Source organism: Budorcas taxicolor, chromosome 8 (assembly GCF_023091745.1).
Source record: "Budorcas taxicolor isolate Tak-1 chromosome 8, Takin1.1, whole genome shotgun sequence".
Lineage (NCBI taxonomy): Eukaryota > Metazoa > Chordata > Mammalia > Artiodactyla > Bovidae > Budorcas > Budorcas taxicolor.
Window position 1 is genome coordinate 102,341,971 of NC_068917.1, and position 20,139 is coordinate 102,362,109.

The 20,139-nt window shown below is 45.4% G+C and overlaps 1 protein-coding gene and 1 pseudogene across 1 annotated transcript in view; both read right to left on the reverse strand.

Moving 5' to 3' along the window:
- The window catches only part of PTPN3 (protein tyrosine phosphatase non-receptor type 3), a 118,687-nt gene that overhangs the window by 52,409 nt on the left and 46,139 nt on the right, over positions 1-20,139 (reverse strand). The window contains exons 6-10 of the mRNA XM_052644804.1: positions 19,489-19,567; positions 14,667-14,711; positions 11,196-11,248; positions 6,512-6,632; positions 5,270-5,357 (exon numbers count right to left, since the gene is read on the reverse strand). Of these exons, the coding sequence (XP_052500764.1) occupies positions 5,270-5,357; positions 6,512-6,632; positions 11,196-11,248; positions 14,667-14,711; positions 19,489-19,567 (386 nt within the window). The remainder of the gene's footprint in view (positions 1-5,269; positions 5,358-6,511; positions 6,633-11,195; positions 11,249-14,666; positions 14,712-19,488; positions 19,568-20,139) is intronic.
- On the reverse strand, positions 13,251-13,346 carry LOC128052917 (uncharacterized; annotated as a pseudogene).

A 20,139-nucleotide genomic window follows, 5' to 3' on the forward strand; every position in this document is an offset into this window, starting at 1 on the left:
CTGCCTGACAGCAACACCTGGGTCCTGCCAGGTTACAAAGTTATTAGGCAAGCTCACTCATTCCACAGAATCAGAGAAATGAACATCTGCCTTTATACTTTCAATAATTAGTATCAGACACCATATTAAAAACAGAAAAGCCTCATCCCCCACACTGCTTTAAACAAATCTCAACTCCCATCACTGCAAAGGCTTTAGCTGAAGTGTAGCACTGCTGATTCTAAACCCAATGAAGAAATAAAATATGGCTTTTAGATCCAATATATTCAACATTTTTAAGAGCCTATGTACTAGGCATTGTTGTAGATAATTAAGATGACAAAAGAAAGATACGGTGATGAAAGCTATCTTAAATCTGTTAAAGAACAAGTAATGAAAAATTTTAAATAAAACAGTTCCATCACGGGGAATTCCCTGGGGGTCCAGCAGTTAAGACTCAGCTTCCACCGCTGGGAACCTGGGTCTGATCCCTGGCTGGGGAACTGAGATCCTGCATGCTGTGCAGCATGGCCAAAGAACAAACCAAACCAAAGGAAAACAGTTCCTCCCCCTGAATAATCTACATTCTATTTACCCACTCGGATACTCATAATTTTATTTTTGATGTGAACTATTTATTAAAAGTCTTTATTGAATGTGCTAAAATATTGCTTCTGTTTTTAAGGTTTGGTTCTTTGGCCCCAAGGAGTGTGAGATCTTAGCTTCTGGACAAGGGATTTAGCCTGTATCCCCTACACTGGAAGGTGAATAACTGGGCCACTGGACCACCAAGGAAGTCCCTCTTAATTTTCAAGAAGGAGCAGAGTTACCAGTGAGTGTGAACCTTAGATCTGTCACTTACTAGCTATGTTGGTTTGGGCTACTGAGCCTCAATTTTTCCTTTTGTGCAATAAGGATTATCGAATCCACCTCTAACAGTTTTATCAGGTTGAACTTAGAGAATATAAGAACGTAGAACAGGGCCTGGCATGCAGTAGGTATAATAAACATTCATCTCATTCACCTCTCAAGAGATAGTGGGATGAATCACTTATGAACAGTGACGTGCATGTGGGGAGTTGAAGAAACTGACCAAAGCAAATGCTCCTGACACATGGAGCATCCAGAGAGTAATCCCGACTGGGCCCCCAGCTGAAATCACACGCAGAAAGCAAAACCAAACCACAAGCTGAAAACCAGGGTGGCATCGAAACATGATACTTGGAATCGGAATACATGGAAATATGAGGCAGGTGGGAGAGAAAATTAGCAAACAAAATAAAAATTGAGTGCAGAATAAAGCAATAAATGAACGCTTTGGGTGGGCCAGTGACATGGGTCTCAAATCTCCTGGTTGCATGATGCTCCCGTCTGCACCACACCCACAGCAGTGAGGACAGGTACTGCCGGCTAAATTCAGGCCCATCTCCACCTTCCAGCTCGTGGAGCAGGACTGTGTGACTAGTCCTGGCTAATGAGCTATGATCAGAAGGGATGCATCTGGAACAATGGCTACTATGGACTGCTGCTGCTAAGTCGCTTCAGTCGTGTCTGACTCTGTGTGATCCCATAGACGGCAGGCCCCAAGGCTCCCCTGTCCCTGGGATTCTCCAGGCAAGAACACTGGAGTGGGTTGCCATTTCCTTCCCCAATGCATGAAAGTGAAAGGTGAAAGTGAAGTCGCTCAATCGTGTCCGACTCTTCGCGACCCCATGGACTGCAGCCTACCAGGCTCATCTGTCCGTGGGATTTTCCAGGCAAGAGTACTGGAGTGGGTTGCCATTGCCTTCTCCGACTATGGACTAGGTGGACTAGGTATTCAGTTACTATTTGTTTTCCTTGGATATGATGTAGGCCAATTACAGGCAGAAAATGTAAAGGTCAGTTGCCAATTAGACTGAAAGACGAACTCCCCAGGTCGGTAGATGCCCAATATGCTACTGGAAAAGAGGGGAGAAATAACTCCAGAAAGAATGAAGAGGTGGAGCCAAAGTGAAAACAACGCCCAGTTGTGGATGTGACTGGTGATGGTAATAAAGTTTGATGCAGTAAAGAGCAATATTGCAAAGGAACCTGACATGTCAGGTCCATGAATCAAGGGAAATTGGAAGTGGTCAAACTGGAGATGGCAAGAGTGAACATTGACATTCTAGGAATCAGCGAACTAAAATGGACTGGAATGGGTGAATTTAACTCAGATGACCATTATATCTACTACTGTGGGCAGGAATCCCTTAGAAGAAATGGAGTAGCCCTCATAGTCATCAAGAGAGTCGAAATGCAGTACTTTTGGGCAATCTCAAAAATGACAGAATAATATCTGTTTGTTTCCAAGGCAAACCATTCATTATGACAGTAATCCAAGTCTGTGCCCCAACCAGTAATGCTGAAGAAGCTGAAATTGAATGGTTCTATGAAGACCTACAAGACCTTTCAGAACTAACAGCCCAAAAAGATGTCCTTTCCATTATAGGGGACTGGAATGCAAAAGTAGGAAGTCAAGAGATACCTGGAGTAACAGGCAAATTTGGCCTTGGTATACAGAATGAAGCAGGGCAAAGGCTAATACAGTTTTGCTAAGAGAACGCACTGGTCACAGCAAACACCCTCTTCCAACAACACAAGAGAAGATTCTACACATGGACATCACCAGATGGTAAATATCAAAATCAGATTGATTATATTCTTTGCAGCTAAAGATAGAGAAGCTCTATACAGTCAGCAAAAACAAGACTGGGAGCTGACTGTGGCTCAGATCATGAACTCCTTATTGCAAATTCAGACTTAAATTGAAGAAAGTAGGGAAAACCACTAGACCATTCAGGTATGACCTAAATCAAATCCCTTACGATTATACAGTGGAAGTGAGAAATAGATTCAAGGGATTAGATCTGATAGTCAGAATGCCTAAAGAACTGTAGAGGAGGTTTGTGACATTGTACAGGAGGCAGGGATCAAAACCATCCCCCCCAAAAAGAAATGCAAAAAGACAAAATGATTGTCTGAGGAGGCCTTACAAACAGCTGAGAAAAGAAGAGAAGCTAGAGGCAAAGGAGAAAAGGAAAGATATACCCATTTGCATGCAGAGTTCCAAAGAACAACAAGGAGAGATAAGAAAATCTTCCTCAGTGATCAATGCAAAGAAACAGAGGAAAACAATAGAATGGGAAAGACCAGAGATCTCTTCAAGAGAATTAGAGATACCAAGGGAACATTTCATGCAAAGATGGGTACAATTAAGGACAGAAATGGTATGAACCTAACAGAAACAAGATATTAAGAAGAGGTGGCAAGAATACACAGAAGAACAATACAAAAAATATCTTCATGACCCAGATAATCATGATGGTGTGATCACCCACCTAGAGCCAGACATCCTAGAATACCAAGTCAAGTAGGCCTTAGGAAGCATCACTATGAACAAAGCTAGTGGAGGTGATGGAATTCCAGTTGAGCTATTTCAAATCCTAAAAGATGATGCTGTTAAAATGCTGCACTCAATAATGCCAGCAAATTTGGAAAACTCAGCAGGGGCCATAGGACTGGAAAAGGTCAGTTTTCATTCCAATCCCAAAGAAGGACAATGCCAGAGAATGTTCAAACTACTGAATGACTGCACTCATCTCACACGCTAGCAAAGTAATGCTCAAAATTCTCCAAGCCAGGCTTCAATAGTATGTGAACCATGAACTTCCAGATGTTCAAACTGGATTTACAAAAGGCAGAGGAATGAGAGATCAAATTGCCAACACCTGCTGGATCATAGAAAAAGCAAGAGAGCTCCAGAAAAACATCTACTTCTGCTTTATTGATTATCCCAAAGCCTTTGACTATGTAGATCATGACAAAATGGAAAATTCTGAAAGAGATGGGAAAACCAGACCACCTTACCTGCCTCCTGAGAAATCTGTATGCAGGTCAAGAACCAACAGTTAGAAATGGACATCGAACAACAGTCTGGTTCCGAATTGGGAAAGGAGCATGTCAAGGATATATACTGTCACCTGGCTTATTTAACTTATTATATGCAGAGTACATCATGCAAAATGCTGGGTGGGATGAAGCACAAACTGGAATCAAGACTGCTGAGAAATATCAATAACCTCAGATATGCAGATGACACCACACTTATGGCAGAAAGTGAAGAAGAATTAAAGAGCTTTTTGATGAAAGTGAAAGAGGAGAGTGAAAAAGTTGGGTTAAAATTCAACATTCAGAAAACTAAGATCATGGCATCTGGTCCCATCACTCCACGGCAGATAGATGGGGAAACAGTGGAAACAGTGACAGACTATTTTCTTGGGCTCCAAAATCACTGCAGATGGTGACTGCAGCCAAGAAATTAAAAGACACTTGCTCCTTGGAAGAAGAGCTATGTATGACCAACCTAGACAGCATATTAAAAAGCAGAGACATTACTTTGCCAACAAAGTTCCATCTAGTCAAACCTATGGTTTTTCCAGTGTCAATGTTTGGATGTGAGATTTGGACTATAAAGAAAGCTGAGTGTGGAAGAATTGATGCTTTTGAACTGTGGTGCTGGAGTAGACTCTTGAGTGTCCCCTGGACTACAAGGAGATCCAACCAGTCCATCCTAAAGGAGATCAGTCCTAAGCATTCATTGGAAGGACTGATGCTGAAGCGGAAACTCCCATAGTTTGGCCACCTGATGCAAAGAAGTGACTCATTTGAAAAGATCTGATGCTGGGAAAGATTGAGGGCAGGAGGAGAAGGGGACGACAGAGGTTGAGATGGTTGGATGGCATCACTGACTCAATGGACATGGGTTTCAGTAAACTCAGGAGTTGGTGATGGATAGGGAGGCCTGGCATGCTGCACTCCATGCAGTCACAAAGAGTCGGACACGACTAAACTGAACTGATCATCATAATAAAAATTATCACATTTGAGTCCATAATAGGTTCTAACTTGAGCAGCACTAAGATTAAACAGTAGAAACCTTGGCTCATTAAAGAGCCAATTGGAAAATGGAAATTTATACATTTTTCACCTCTTTAACCATGAGATGGTCTTATAACAATTACTTGTTTCTAGCCCACATCACCCTCCAAGAGTAAAAAGTCTTCAAGTACAAAGGAAAACATGAAAAAACCAAGTGGATAGTGGATAAATAACCAGCAAAACTTAGTATTATTTTATAAACTTTTCAGATACCTTAAAAAAAAAGATCTTTTTTATTTGAAACTGGAAAAGTTTCAAAGCAGCTTTCAGATGTTCAGAAATTAAAACTGAAAAAAGTTTTGAATTACAACATGTCAAAGGTACCTACCCTACCACTGTGCAGCTCCACTCCATAGAAGTCGAGGGTCCGAGCTATGTTGATAAAGCAAGATTCTGCTTCCGATTGCTTTAGCCCACTACAGAGGCAGAGGGAATGCACAGTGTTTATCCAACAAACAGAACATTAACTCCAAATTTTAAAGCTAATAAAAATCTTAAAAAATTGGTATCATTACTATAAGGTGATTAAATGCCTTACACTGTTCATCTTAAACAACTGAACCCCCAAAGCTACTAAACCAAGGTTTTTTTTTTCTTGTCCACTGACTATGATTTCATTTAGCCCTCATGTTCCTATATTAAATGACACCTCTCATTTAGTGGGTTCTCAACATCCAGAGACAAAGACTGTCCCCTTCTGCAACCCCCACCCCACTTTTTCCAAGTTGCTAAGTGAGCACATGCTCTTTAGGTCTTTCGGCCTTTATCTATCCTTTTAGCAGCAGCCTCAAACTTCCAAACGTCACTGTACTATTTTAGGATGCTGGCTCCTGCATGGGGAGCAATTCTGGGAGAGGATTGGCAGTGCCTCTTTGCAGGGACACTGGTTGCTTAGGCCTTTGTTTTTTAAGGCCTTCCTGAGAATGTGAGGTCCCTTGAGTCAGGGACCCTGTCCCTTGGGTCAGGGTGGCCCTTATTTGACCTGGACTGAATGGAGCCACTGCAGCTTGAAGAGAAAGGAGGCGAGGGAAGAGGAGGCCAGAGTAGGGTGACTTTGCTGGAATGGAGGCTTGGCCTGAGGCAGCTACAGAAGGCTGGTGCTCCCCTCTGGAAGGAAGGCGGATTCACCAACTGAACCAGTGAGGGCTGGGATTTACCCAGCCTGACAGCACGTAGGTCCATGTGCCTGTCTATCTATTCAACACCACTTAAGGGAACGGTCCATTTCACTAAATGTAGGAAACCATTCAAAGATTTGTTTGGTAGAGTCAACGTGTTGGGAAGCCAAATTTACAATGGGCATCTCCTTCAGGAATTAATGGATTTCAATGACATCCTGAAAGAGAACACAGCAAGTCATCCCGAATTCTCATAGGATTTCCTACTTTACAGAAATGCTAGTTATGCCAAATATACCTGTCATCATAAGAGCTCAAGGTTCACAAACCTCCCACTTCTTGAAAGAGCGTTCATGAGCAAAAGCCAGAGAAGACGACATCAAACCCAAGGGGATGCGAGGTCTGACAGCACCGACCTGAGTACCCAAAGTAGGTCACCCGCCCCTCCTCACCTGTGCTGCTCATGTAGCGACTCGACCTTCGCTAAGAAGTCCTCGCTCTGATCCGGTATGAACTGACTATCAGAGAGATAGCCCGGAAGGTGAACGGAAGAATCGTAGTCTCCGAAATGAGCTATCAAGACAGAATGAGGGGAAGAGCACCTTTTCAATGCGGTCTGTATTTTTAAGCATCTACATCACAAGAAAAAAAATTCATCAGAAATACTCTCTGCTATTAATATCGATGTCTCCCATCCCAGAAGGGAAGGAGATGAGCAAGGTGGTTGCTTAAGTGAATTTCATCCCCAATTTGCAAAGTCAGATGCAAGGGTATTTCCTTTACAATTACTTGGTCTGGCTCACCCTCGACTGCCATCACACAGAAGGACTGCTCTTTGAGACCTGGGCTGTGATGAAGGGGTCTGTGTTCTCCTTTCACTGTTCCTTGAGGGCTAGGAGTAGCTCACATTCCTCTCTTGAGCCTGGCATCGAGGCATGGCACATAGTAGGTACTTGGGTGCTTGGAACTGACCTGTACAGAGGCTACTGCAAAGTTGAACTTTGCAAGGGGAAAAGGGCAGACTTGGTCATGGGTGGACCACAGGCCAGGAAGGCCAGCTAAATGTGGCTAAGCTGTGGACAGGAGTGTCAGGGCTATACTATGTAAGCACAAGTGTGGCTTACAGGTGAGTCTTTTCATGGTGAAGTGTATGACAGTGCATTTACAAGAAGTAATTTAGATGCCCTTAGGCAGGGTCCCCAGTGAAGAAAGCTCGAAGAAGCCTTAGAATCAGCTCATCCGAACTCTGAGTCTTGAAGGAAAAGAAATCTGAGGTCCAGAGACAAGAAAGGACCTACCCCTATCACAGAGCCATTTTTCAGCAGTCAAGGCCAGAACCCAGCTAGAGTTCCCATCATTCCACCAGCCTGCCTGCCAGGCCTATGAACTGCTGCTGGCCATTTGCAGATGACAGTCCCCAGAGGGAAGCCAAACACTGCAAACGGCTTTCCTGAGGTCAAACAACTCAAGGCAGAGTCCTATTAAATTGAATGCCGCATGTTATATCAGCTCATGAAGACCTTAGAGCCGGACTTGGTCATCCATCACGCAAATGAATAGTCCCAACCCCTGTGCCTTTCTGCAAACGCAGAGCAAATTTCTCTCTTTAGTCAGGTCACTGACAAATATCTGTACTTAATATAAAACCAAAGAACTCCCTCTAGGGGGTTCTGTGAGGGTCAAAGGCCATTATATAAAAATACGCGTTTTCAAAAACTTCATTCTTTGACCCTCACAGACCCTTGAAATCTTAGCCGGCTACTCTGCAATGCCCTGTGCCAACCACTAGGGGGAAATAAAGTTAAACCAGTCTTTGGAAACCATCTGCAAAGCACAGGGCAGTTTCCACACTGAATTTAATGACCAATGACATCACCTCACTAGACGCTCTTGATAACCTAGTGACAGGCATTGCTTTTATCCCCATTAAACAGATAAAGGAACTAAGACTCAAGGAAGGAACCTGCCCACTGCTGCCCAGGCTGGTAACTTGGAGCCTAGACTCGGACCACAGTCCATCCTCTTTATCTACTTACTGTACCACAAGCCCAAAACTCCAGAGCAACACACTTTTCTATTTGTGGGGAAGCAACACACGAGAAAGCTAACTATAGCAAAAAGAAAAGGAAATAAGCGCTTATGTGGGAAATACCTTGTCCTTTAAGTCCCATGCATTCTTCTGCGGGACAGAAGGTGTCTCGGGTACTCAAATGTATGGCGTGTCAAGCTTTCCTGTTGGGAAAGTGCTTGCCTTGCTATTCATCATAGTCCAACTTGATCTTGGAGGCTCTTCTTAGGGGTCATCACTAGAAAGCTTTCCCACACTATGCCCCCCTGTACCTCCTATCCCCCTCACCAAGGAGAACAGAGCGAGTGCCTTCCCCGGGTGCATCCTCACTGCCAGCATCAGCTGGTCCAGCTCTGCCTCCCACCAGCTGCAGACCCCTTGCAGAGAGCAGTCATGCTCTCTCTCTGCAACTTGGGGAATGTGCAGAACCCACACATGGCAGGGGCTCAGAGACCATTATAGAACAGATACGTTATTTTCAAAAACTTCATCCTCTGACCCGCACAGATCCTTGGCAGGCCACCAGCAATTTTTCACCATCAAGTCCTTTCAGATTCTTTATCCACAGATCACTTTACTTTTTATCTGGTCAGAACATGTGCTTTTGGTTGGCATCGCTGACCACTGGTAGGCTTGTCTTCATGTCAGATGTCTCTCTGGGACAATCTGGCAAAGTGTATCAGATAAAGTTTAGGCTTGCTCTTTGATCAAGCAATTTCATATCCAAGAATTAATCTTACAGAAATATATGCACAGAAGTGTAAGATAATGTATGTAGGTATATATACTTGAGGGTGGAAGAATAAGAAACCTCTACTTAAAACTGCTCATCTGACAACTTATGATATTATTAGCATGACAGTCATGCTCAAATTTGCACTGCAGCTAGTTTAGACTTTTTAAGTGCTCATAACTTTCTTTAGTCCCTATTCTATTGGTTCTTTGTAGAGGAAAACCTGACTGCTGAAACTTAGGAATTTTATTTGGGATTCTAGATTTGGCCACTGGAAAAGGCCCGTGATGCTGGCAAAGATGGAAGGCAGAAAGAGAAGGGGGTGACAAGAGTATGAGATGGCTGGACAGCATCACCAATTCAATGGACATGAGTGTGAGCAAACTCTAGGAGATAGTGAAGGACAGAGGAGCTTGGCATGCTACAGTTCATGAGGTCGCAGTCAGACATGACTTAGCGACTGAACAATAACAAATAGTTTGTTTACAATAGGCTGTTCCCTTTGAAGATTTTTCTTTTTTGATGTGGACTATTTTTTAAAGTATTTATCGAATTTGTTACAATACTGCTTCCGTTATGTTCTAGGTTTTTGGCCATGGGGTGGGGCATGTGGGATCTCAGCTTCTCGACCAGGGATCAAACCCACACCCTCTCCATGGGAAGGCAAAAGTCTTCACCAAAGGACTACCAGGGAAGTCCCCAATAGGCTGTTCCTTAGTTTTCTGCTGGGCAGAAAAGAAAATATAGTACGAATTAAACATTGTAATATTTGCCATCAGCCAGGCACTATTTTAAGAGTTTTACATCTATTTCATTTTTGCTATGACCCTATGATTAGATACTGTTATCATCCCTACCGGACAGATAAAGCTGAGACCCAGAGAGGCTCAAAGTCAGGTAGGTATAAGCGGAAGACCTGAGGCCCAGGTAGTGTGGCTTCAGCCTGTGCTTTCAGTGACTTAGTTAACAGCAATGGTCCAACTCTAAAGAGCTTCTAGTTATCACCTTCCCAGATGATACATGAACTGAACAGTCCTATTCCAAGCTGTCCTACTCACCATCACCACATTCCTCTTACAGGTGAGAAAGCTGAGACTCAGCAAGGTAACACCACATTAGAAGCAGATGGAGGGCCGGGTTTGAATGGACTTAGCATACAAAGCTAAGTTCTTCCTCGTGCTCCTCTCCTTCAAACCTGAAGCTCTAGCTGTGGGTACCAGATTCACTCTGAGATATGGGAAAAAACCTCTCCTCAGCAGACCAGCCTGGCAGAGATGGAATCCACTGGGTCTAGTGACCACTAAGAACACAGGTTGGCTGGTGTCATTTCCCACGTGTACGGGACAAGGCCAGATCTGTTTCAGCTGTACTGAAGGGAGAGGGGATCTTGCATCCACCCGGGCTCACCCCTGTGCCACCTCTTCCATCTCTCTCACTGGGGAGAAGGAGATGCAGCTATGTGGGGAGATGATTGAATAAGTGGATTCTTTCTTCAGCTTAAACAGGTCTTGATGGAAAATTCCATCTGGACTTTCCATCCCACATGGCAGCCACTAACCACACGTGGCTAGCAAGCACGTGACATGTGGCTGGTCCAAACTGAGTTGTGCTGGGAGTGTAAAACCTGGACTGGTTTCAAAGACCTACTGTGAAAAAAAAAAAAGGAAAATACCTTAACTATTTTTACATGGATTACATATTAAAATAATATTCTGAATCTACTGAGCTAAGTACATTAATATGATCCATTTTGTTTTACTTTAATATGGCTACCAGAAAGCTTAAAACTACATGTGCAGCTCCCATTATATTTCTATTCTACTGTGCTGCTCCAGGCCTATAACCCATCACTCTACTGAAACTAAAAATAAAATTCCTAAGATCCCAGCAGTGTTTCTGAGCAGTACCCAGCAAGTACTGGGAGTGACCTCCAGCAAATTTCTGAACCTAGCTGGGTCTTTGTTCCCACATCTATACGAAGTGACTGATGGAAGCATCTGCCCCACTGGGATTTGTTACAGAGTCAAATCTAATTGTGACTGAAGCCTCTGGAAACTGACTGAAGCCACTGGAAAATGTAACATGTGATAGGATTCTCCTGTCTTCTCGGCTTCCCGGGGAGAAAACCTCATTTTCTCTAACCGAACACCCCTGAACCACAGGAGAGTGTAAGTTAGGATGAAGAGTGGGACCATCCGGATAGCCAGAGATGTTGCCTAACAGGATTCCCGGGGAAGGGAGGAAGCGACTCCGTCAAATAGCAGAGGCCAGCGAGTTTCTTAATATACTGGCCAGAGCAAGCTGTCCATCCACGGAACACTCATTTGTGACTTACATTGTACTGCATAGGATGCTAGAACCACCGCTGAGTTAAGAGGGCAGGTTAACCTGTCAGGAGAAAAACACATTAGAAAAGTTACCAGAACCTACCACAGCCCAAAACATCATTTGATCATGGGTAGGTGCCTTTTTCTTGGATTAATCATTTAAACACATCACGAATGATAACAAAGAATTTCAGGATCCTCAAACAGTAAAGATAAGCATAACACACTGAAGAATTTTTGAAATTGAGAGAGAATTTTCCCATGTTTAAAATAATACATTATTAATACAAATACCATGAGGCTAAAGGCCTGATGTTGGCCAGGGTTTAGCTGGTCAAGAAAGGTAAGGCTCATATCACTAAGACGAAAAGTGTACTCTTAGGTCAATGGGCAGGCAGCCTTTGTCTCTTTCTGGTAAAGACGTGAGACCTCTCCTAGAACTAACTGAATTCCTGAGTTCTGTTAACTCTGATTCTTGATTACCTGCTTTCCAAAAGGGTCACATCCTTTTAGAAGGGAAAAACAGAAACGTATTCTGAATTTTAAAACTCCTGTGAGTTTTCAATCATTTGATTACTATGATTTAAGACTCTTAAATCTATTCACCCTCCTGAAACTTCCCATCTAGAGGCAATGGCACCTCAGTCTTCCTGCGTCCATCAGAAATCCACGAACCCGAGTTGGGCGTGTCTTCCTTCTTTCCTCCTGAGCTCAGTGCCTCCCAAACACCCTGTCTGGGCCAAAGGCTCTATCTCTGTCTCTGTCATATTCCGAACCATCTGGTGGCTCCCTTCTCTCCATTCAACCTCAGATTTCACAGTCTGCCTAGGAGCTCATTCAGCAGATCTGGGCCGGGGATCACTGCCAAGGTAGAGCAACACATGAATGGCAGCAAGGGTGAGGGCTTGTAGGGTTGGGTGGGTTGGGGGGACACAGAGTTTAAAAGCATTCCGCCCAGCAACCCCGTGGGAAGTAGAGAAAACGTGCAGTTTCCATGGCAGCCCGTGAAGTTCCCAAGATGTGAGTCACCCCCACCTCTCTGACTAATCTGGCTGGCTCACCAGGGTTCCCCTCCTGGCCTGCTGTGCTGTGCGCTGGTCCTGAAGCAGAACATGAATATGGAGGTAGCCCTGAGGGGGGCCCCATCTTTCAAGTAGCCATGTGTTCCTGCGAGAACTTCTAAATGCAGGTACATCTAGGGATACTCGCTGTCTATTCAATCATCTGGAGACTCAGCCCATGGGGAGAACAAAGGTCAGCTGTCACTCTCCCACCAGGATGGGCTTCAGTGAAGTCAAAGCTGGTGTCCTTGCTACAGGAAGAGCCTGTGAATGGGATTCGGGGAACAGCTTAGGAGAGTGGCTAAGGGGGTTCGGTCTAGACGGAAGGAACAACCCTATAAGTAAGTCAGAAAGAACATTTCCAAAGAATGGCGTAAATAACAAACTAAAGAACACCATGTTCGACAGATTCCTCTCTTTCTCAGTAAGTTTCAGGGTCTCCATCTGTCAGACAAGATCGCCTATCTCAGCAGGGAGAGGATGAACAAACCCTTCCGAGCCCAGGAGGAATGCTAACCAGCCCCACTGACTCTGTCAAGAGATCCACAGTTCCTAAGGGCCGGATGCCACCTGGACCTCACACTCCTCGCCCCTGAGATGAGGGCCACCTGGGCCTCACAAGTGCCAGGGGTCTAAGCCAGGACATGGCCCTCAAGAGGCTTCTCCTGCTGAAAATGAAGATGAGCAATTTCCAACACTTGGAGAGCCAGACTGGAAGCTCCCGAGCACAGGGGTGGGGGGCCCAGCCCCATCTGACCAGCATAGTCAGTGCCCATCTTGTAACAGGTGCTCACAAAATGTGTGGGTGTGTAGCTAAGAGAGACACAACCGTGTCTGCTGCCACAGAGGGCTGCCTGGGCCCAGGGCAGGGGTGACCACTGCAGCCGAGAGTTCCCCTGAAACACGAGGCTGCCACAGGAAAGGGTGGGCACTGGGTTATGGGAGGGGTTCTCTCTCTCCCCCTGTGTTCTCTCATAGGCAGGGGGGCTCCCACTGGGACTGTGCGGGTAGGGCGGTGTCCTCACTGCCCAATGAGACTTATTAAACTGGTAAGAACAGATACTACGCTTGATCTTAGCCAAGAGGCCGAGAAGTGATTTATCTCATGTCCTGTTTATTGTGCTACAGAAGGGACTTGTTCCTCCCTCAAATGGGAGGATGAGCCACACTACAGAACCAGTCTAGGGCCACTAGGCCATCAAGTTCTGGCGATCCTTTCTTCGAGGGGTCTCTTGCTTCTAACTGTCCCTCCTGCCCCACACTCCTTGCCCCCTATTCTCTGGCCTGGATGCCTTTTAACAGCCCCCTTAAGGGCTGCGCCTTCCCTCTCACCTAGACGGAAGCTCCTCAGCCTCTTCCAGCCTTCCCTGTAGATGCTGCTCCTGCCAGATCCCTCCTGCTTCAACACCCTTGACAGCACTGCTCTGCCTGCTGGATCCAGGATGCATGCCTATGTGTGACAGGGAGAGCGCCCCCTCTCTCCCTCTTCTCTCTTAAGCCCCCAGCATGTGCTTTCCAACTGGGACTGCGGGGCATGGGGTGCTGTCCTCTCTGCCCAAGGAGATCTGACTCCTCACGTCTCCACCAGCCCCCAACCCTCAGCTCATCACAGTGGTCCACACTCTTCACAAAGCTCACATCGGCGGCGTCTTTTCCTAACACCTAAGGCGGCTGTGCTCTCCACTCTGCATACTGGTCCCAGTTGCTTCATGGGCTCCTGTCTCATTTCTCCGATGAGACCGCAAGCTCCCACATGGAAGCCCAGCGGGGGCTTCCGAAGACCCTCCTCGGTAGAAGGAAAGAGGAAGTGGGAAGGACAGGAGCAAAACACGGCTGTTCCCACCCATTCGCCTGCTGCAGTGTCTCTGCTAAGTCAAGAAAAGCTCTGAATGCTGGAGGTGGCGGCTTAGGGACCACTGATTGGAGTCTCCCTGCCCCTTCCTGAGCCGCTCAGATACTCTGCAGCCATGGAGACGGTCCTCATGCACAAGAACTGCTGAAGCATGGCTGAAGCTCCAGTCTTCCAGCAAAGTTCCCCAGAGAGAAAATGAGTCACTTCTGGGTACTCAGGGGCTCGGAGGGGACCTAAATTGGGCCTGATGTGCCTTCCTGCATGAAGCTCTTTTCATGTTCAGGGTCTCTCCCTCCCTCTCTCTGCAGTTTCTCAGCTCTTTACCAGAAAGATAACTGCCTTCTGTAATAAAACTGAAACAACACAAAATGAGGTTTATCGGTTCTCAGCTTCCCAAGTCCAGATCGAGCCAGAAACAGACGTCTCAAACAGGATGCTGCTTTCAACATCCGATCGCTGTTTACATTTAATATTGTTACCAGAAATGCACGCTCATTAGATTAAAACCAGGAATTTCAGTAGTCTGGGGCAACTGATGGAAAAAGAAGATGCAAAATTCTCATTACCTTCCTTCACAAATATCCATCTTCAGTTGTAAGAAATACAAATGCCTATGAAATAATTGATCTCATTAATTCATAATACACAAAGGAAAACATGCAAAAAATATATATATAAAAGATGAACCAAGGACAAGCCCAACACATTTGAAAAGCAAAACACACAAAACATATTTTTGTCTCAAGTATCAGGTGCTGTTCCCGTACATTGCAAAGCTGCCCACCTTCTGTCTCAGTGGTTCATGTGGCTGCCTCTGTCTCAATGGGCCAGGGGGTGATTTCCAGCCAGCCTCTTGCCAGCCCCACGTGCACATGCTGTCTTGGGGATGGACGGAGTAAGAGGAGCCCACCAATGACTGGCTGGTGCTGCTGCCAGTGGGAGCCCCCGCCCTAGACCTTCCCAGTCAAACTTGGGGTATCTGAGAGCACCAGGACCCCCAGGCAGCCCCTGCACACCAAGGGGCTGCCGTTCTGCACATAGTATTTGCACACCCACATTCTGCTGTGTGAAGTTGCTAAAAGGAGGAGGGTCTATGCAGACACCTTCTTGGCTGGGGTGCAAATACCCAGCTGGGCTTTTTCCTGTGTCCCAGGAACTGTTGGTACCTGAGCAAAAGCACAGACATCAGCCATCTCCAGGCTGCTAGGCCTCCAGGCTGAATTCTGCGAGTGTCTGTGAGCTCCCAGCACTGCTGCTTTGAAACCTGGGACTTGATCTGTGGACAAAACCTGGTAAGCTCTTGGTAAGTCACAGGCGCCTCCATCCAGGGAGCAGAGGGCATCGACAGTGCCATGCAGGCCAGGAAGGGCCCTGGAGTGCGTTATATTTAGGGACACGGCACACATGTGACACTTGGCTGCTGTTCCCACTCTTTTTCAAAGCCTGGATTCACTTAGGATACAGATTCCAGTGTCTGGCCAAGGTGACAAAAGGGAAACTTCTTGAAATCTAATACAGAGGCAATAGAAGTGTTCAAGGCGCAGGAGAGAGAGAGAGAATTTTGGTAGTTGAAACAAATCAGTCTCAATAGTCCTAATTTTGATGTTTAAAGGTCAAGGTGCCAGTGTTTTGAGATGTGAATGTTTCACATGGTGTTACAACCCTGTATTTGCACAGTTCTGGGCTGTGTGTGGTATTTCACAACTTACTGATTCATTTTGACTTCCTTGGACTGCAAGGAGATCCAACCAGTCCATTCTAAAGGCGATCAGTCCTGGGTGTTCATTGGAAGGACTGATGCTGAAGCTGAAACTCCAATATTTTGGCCACCCGATGCAAAAAGCTGACTCATTGGAAAAGACCCTGATGCTGGGAACGATTGAAGGCAGGAGGGAAAGGGGACGACAGAGGATGAGATGGTTGGATAGCATCACCAACTCAATGCACATGAGTGTGGGTAAATTCCAGGAGTTGGTGACGGACAGGGAGGCCTGGTGTGCTGCAGTCCATGGGGTTGTGGAGTCAGACACCACTGAGAGACTGAACTGAAGGACTCCGAAGTGGGTACCACTACCTCTCTTTTTTACTGATGAGGACACAGATGTTCAGATGAGTGACGTGGGGTCAGTGATGTCTTGTTTCAACCTGGACATTAATGTTATAAAAAAAAATCTGACTATATTACAAATTTCTTATGTGTCTAATGACTAAAAACCTTAGGATCAATCTCCTAACTGATATTACTTTGATTATAAGAATTGTGAATTACTCTTAATGCATTCAGCGCCAGAACACTGAGGGATGGTGTGACATACACACGCTGATTCACGCTTATTTCGTATCGGAATCTCTATCTCTGCCACCTAGGGGAACACAACGGGTCCTTTCTACTTTGTTCCTATGTTTATTCAAGCTGATATTCACGTGGAATTAAGTGTTATCTCCTCCTATAATTCTACTGAGAGAAAAAAGAGGAGGGAGAGAATCACAGGTAATCCAGTGTTAAATCTGGACTTTCACTGCCGAGTCCTGCTAGGCGGTAGGTCTTCCTTGGGCCGTAAAGGAGGACAGGAACCTGCACACCCCCGTTCACCACATGCTACCTTGTTGTATATTCAGCAATGTCTCTGAGTCAACCCCAGGATATCACACAAAGAGACAGGAATAGTGGAATGATGCCCAAGTCCCTAGGAATCTTGGATCTCCCTAAGAATCTTAAAGGAGCCTGATTCTGAGACTGCCAGTACACGAAAGTCTATATAGAATGGTCTAAATTTATCAGGAACAGCCGTTGTAGAGGCTCACAATCAAAGAGACAGTGATTAGGATAAAGGAAGTCATTTAGAAGAGCCGCTCCGTGTGTCTGACTTGAGAAATGCAAAGGCTCACTGCTGGAGTCTGCCCCATCCATGACCTCAGCTTCAGAAAAAAGCAGTGAAGGCCTGCCTGCCTAGATCCTTGGCAAACAAACAGGACGCAACACACACCACCTCTGTATTCCTTCTTTGACCCTTGAGACCAAAATTTCTTTAAAGGGGAACTTCCTTTTGGATAAGCTATAGAGCTGGGGCTTAAAAAAGATACTGCGTATAATATGTACATCAATTATACCTCAGTTAAAAAAAAAGAGAGAGATACTGTGGGTCAGGAACACAGGAAAAATTCTTCCTTTAAGTAAAAAACAAGACAAAAGACCATTTAAAAAAAATTAATGGTGGAAACGTGGCCCAGACTAAAAAGAAGATCTGGTAGTCCTGCCTGTTTTCCCAGCTCTTAGGAGGCACAGGGGCAGCACATGGCTCCTGCTGTGTTAGGAGCAAAGTGGTGCCCACATCCCAGGAACTGACAGCTGTAATCGTCTCCACACTGGGGCGACCACCCATCTTAAGATGGGAGGTGGGGTGGTGGGGCTGGGTGTCCGTCTGCAACCGGTGACTCTTAGGAGGGACACGGACAAACCGAACTTTACCTGGGACTTAGGTAAGAACAAAATTTAGTCTATTACTTGTCTTGAGCCAAAATCCGCCTTTCTGTAGCTTCCACTCACTGGCTATAATTCTACCACCAAGCACATCTAATTCCCCCTTTCCTATGACAGCCCTTCGCAGATCTGAAGGCAGCCTTTATTTCTGAGTCTTCTCTCGGTCCTCAGCTCCCTACACCTCCTCAGGTGTCCCTCAAACACCAGGGAGGCTCAGCAGGCAGAGGCTTTCCTGGTGGGTATGGATGTGGGGTCCGACGCCTGGGGGGCGCCTGGGCTAAGCTGGCGGGAGTGATCCCTTCACTCAGGTACCCTGGCAGCCACAACCCTGGGGCACCAGCATCTCAGGGAGGAACAAGGGGTTATGGTGGACAACCCACTAGTGGAGGAAGCGCAGTTCACACTTGGGGTGGGAACCCTTCAGTGGGTAGTAAAATCAACTTAATGAGCCACAGTTGGCATTTTAAGTGAAGGAAGAGAAAACTTAAGGGTGCTTTGCACTAAGTATTGTTTCAAGAAATGTCTGCTTCAGTAATTTACATGTATCTGTGTACTATATTACAAAGCAAAATATATATGTGGGGTTGTGATAAAAAAAAAATCCCACTGGTTAAAAACACACACACACATAATCCATCATGACATTTTAAAACAAAACTTGAAAAAAACTTGGTATTTGGTGGTAGGTAGCCTGGGGAAATCTCATAGATCATGTCACCACTTTGCGTCCACCAGCATGAGCTAATCTGCTGGGTTGAGTATCCTACACCTTCCCTTAGTCCACCTGGGTGAAGAGCTATTATGGGGAAAACTCAAGGCACCACGTGTATGTCCTGTGGTTACCCAATGAGTCATGTGGGACATCTTATATCTGCTTAAAATTTAACTTGATAGTAAGCACAAGTCAAATTTTCAATGCCTTCTATTGTAGAGGGACGAGGTGTCCAAAGAAGACAAACTTGTAATAGAGTAACATTTGGCCTTTACACACATCACAAGTTAAAATGTGATCATGTGATTACTAATTTAAAAAAAGGAAAAAAATGAAACAGCACTTTCTGTCCCAGTTAATGCTGCCTCCTTGGTGACGGTCTCACGGCCACCATGGGCACAAGACAGGAATTAACAACCCTGAACATTCACTGCTGTTTTTCAGATGGAAGAGTTTCCCTCCCTAAGAAAAACAAATGTTTCAATAACCAAAGGGCCGGCTGATGCCCTGGGGGAGGGGAAGGAGAGGCCAGGTGAGTTTGCAGAGCCCTTGTTTAAACAGCATCAACTCTCCTGTGCCCGCCCTTTGGTTCCAAGCACGGGTCCCCACCCAGAAAACCCACGTGCCAACACAACAGGAAGGCCAGGACCTGAGCCAAGCCTGGAGGGGTAAACAACTCTTGCAGCCCTCTCTCCCTTATCTGGTTCACAGTCGTGGAGGCGGAGGCAAGATGCTGGCCAGCCTCCTCTCCTACCAACTGGGGATCTGATAGAAAGTTCTCAGGTAAGAGACCTCTGGTTCTCCTAAAGAGCTCACTCCTAGCCCTTCAGAGACACTGTGCTATCTGATCAGTAGAGGACCTTGATAAACTTCCCTTCCTGCAGGAGCAGAAAATACCCACGTTCTCAGACCAAGGGTGCTCAGCTCAAAGAGGAGCCTGGATGGAAGGGGAGACGGTGGTAGGAGCATGCTGGGGACCGTACCAAATCAGAAGAAAGAGGCTCAAGGTGAAAACTAATTTGCTGATTAAAATTTCAATACATGTCCCCCAGTTTTTACTGGGATCTTAAATGACTGTTGCTGCAGTTATACCCAAATGAAGGATTTGACCACAGTGACAAATTGAAGGGTACATTTTTAGTGGTTACTCTATTTTTATACACTAAATAGAAAACTTAAGAAAAAATGTTATTACCTGGTTTGTTCTTGCTGCAGTGTGTTGGGATCAGGTATAAAAAATCTTACTCGAAAATGCAGGGTACAGGGGAAACCTCCTACAACATTTTTCAAAAACAAATTAAATTTTCCCTTTAAGAAAGGCAATGTATGTAAGCAGCTACTCTCCTGTAAGTCATGCATGTTTTTTACTAGACCACAGCTTTTTCCATCAATAAAAGGACTAGCTTCACAAAAGGAGTGCATGAGTTAGTTAATTGTTCAGAAATCTCCAAGCCTACAAGGAGTAAAATATTTTTGCAACATCAGCATAAAATGAGATATAATCTATTTTCCGTAACATGTTTAACCTAGGGAGGTGTTCAAACACTGCACTCCATCATCTGTACTAGGAATTTTAAAAATCCTTAATTTAGCAGATTAAACAGAACTCACAAAGAAAATCTCTCACATATACAATGACTCCATACTTTTCAAATATTTTCAGATACATTCTTGAATGCAAACACCGCCACGACTATGAACAGTAGGGTGCTGTCGACTGCAGCGTGCAACAACTTAGCCACAAGGTTTGCCACCCAGCCCCTCAGAGTTTTGCCTTAGGTCACACAGCTGAGGACAACACCACGGTTAACTGCACTGAGTCTTTTGATTCTGCATGGCCACATTT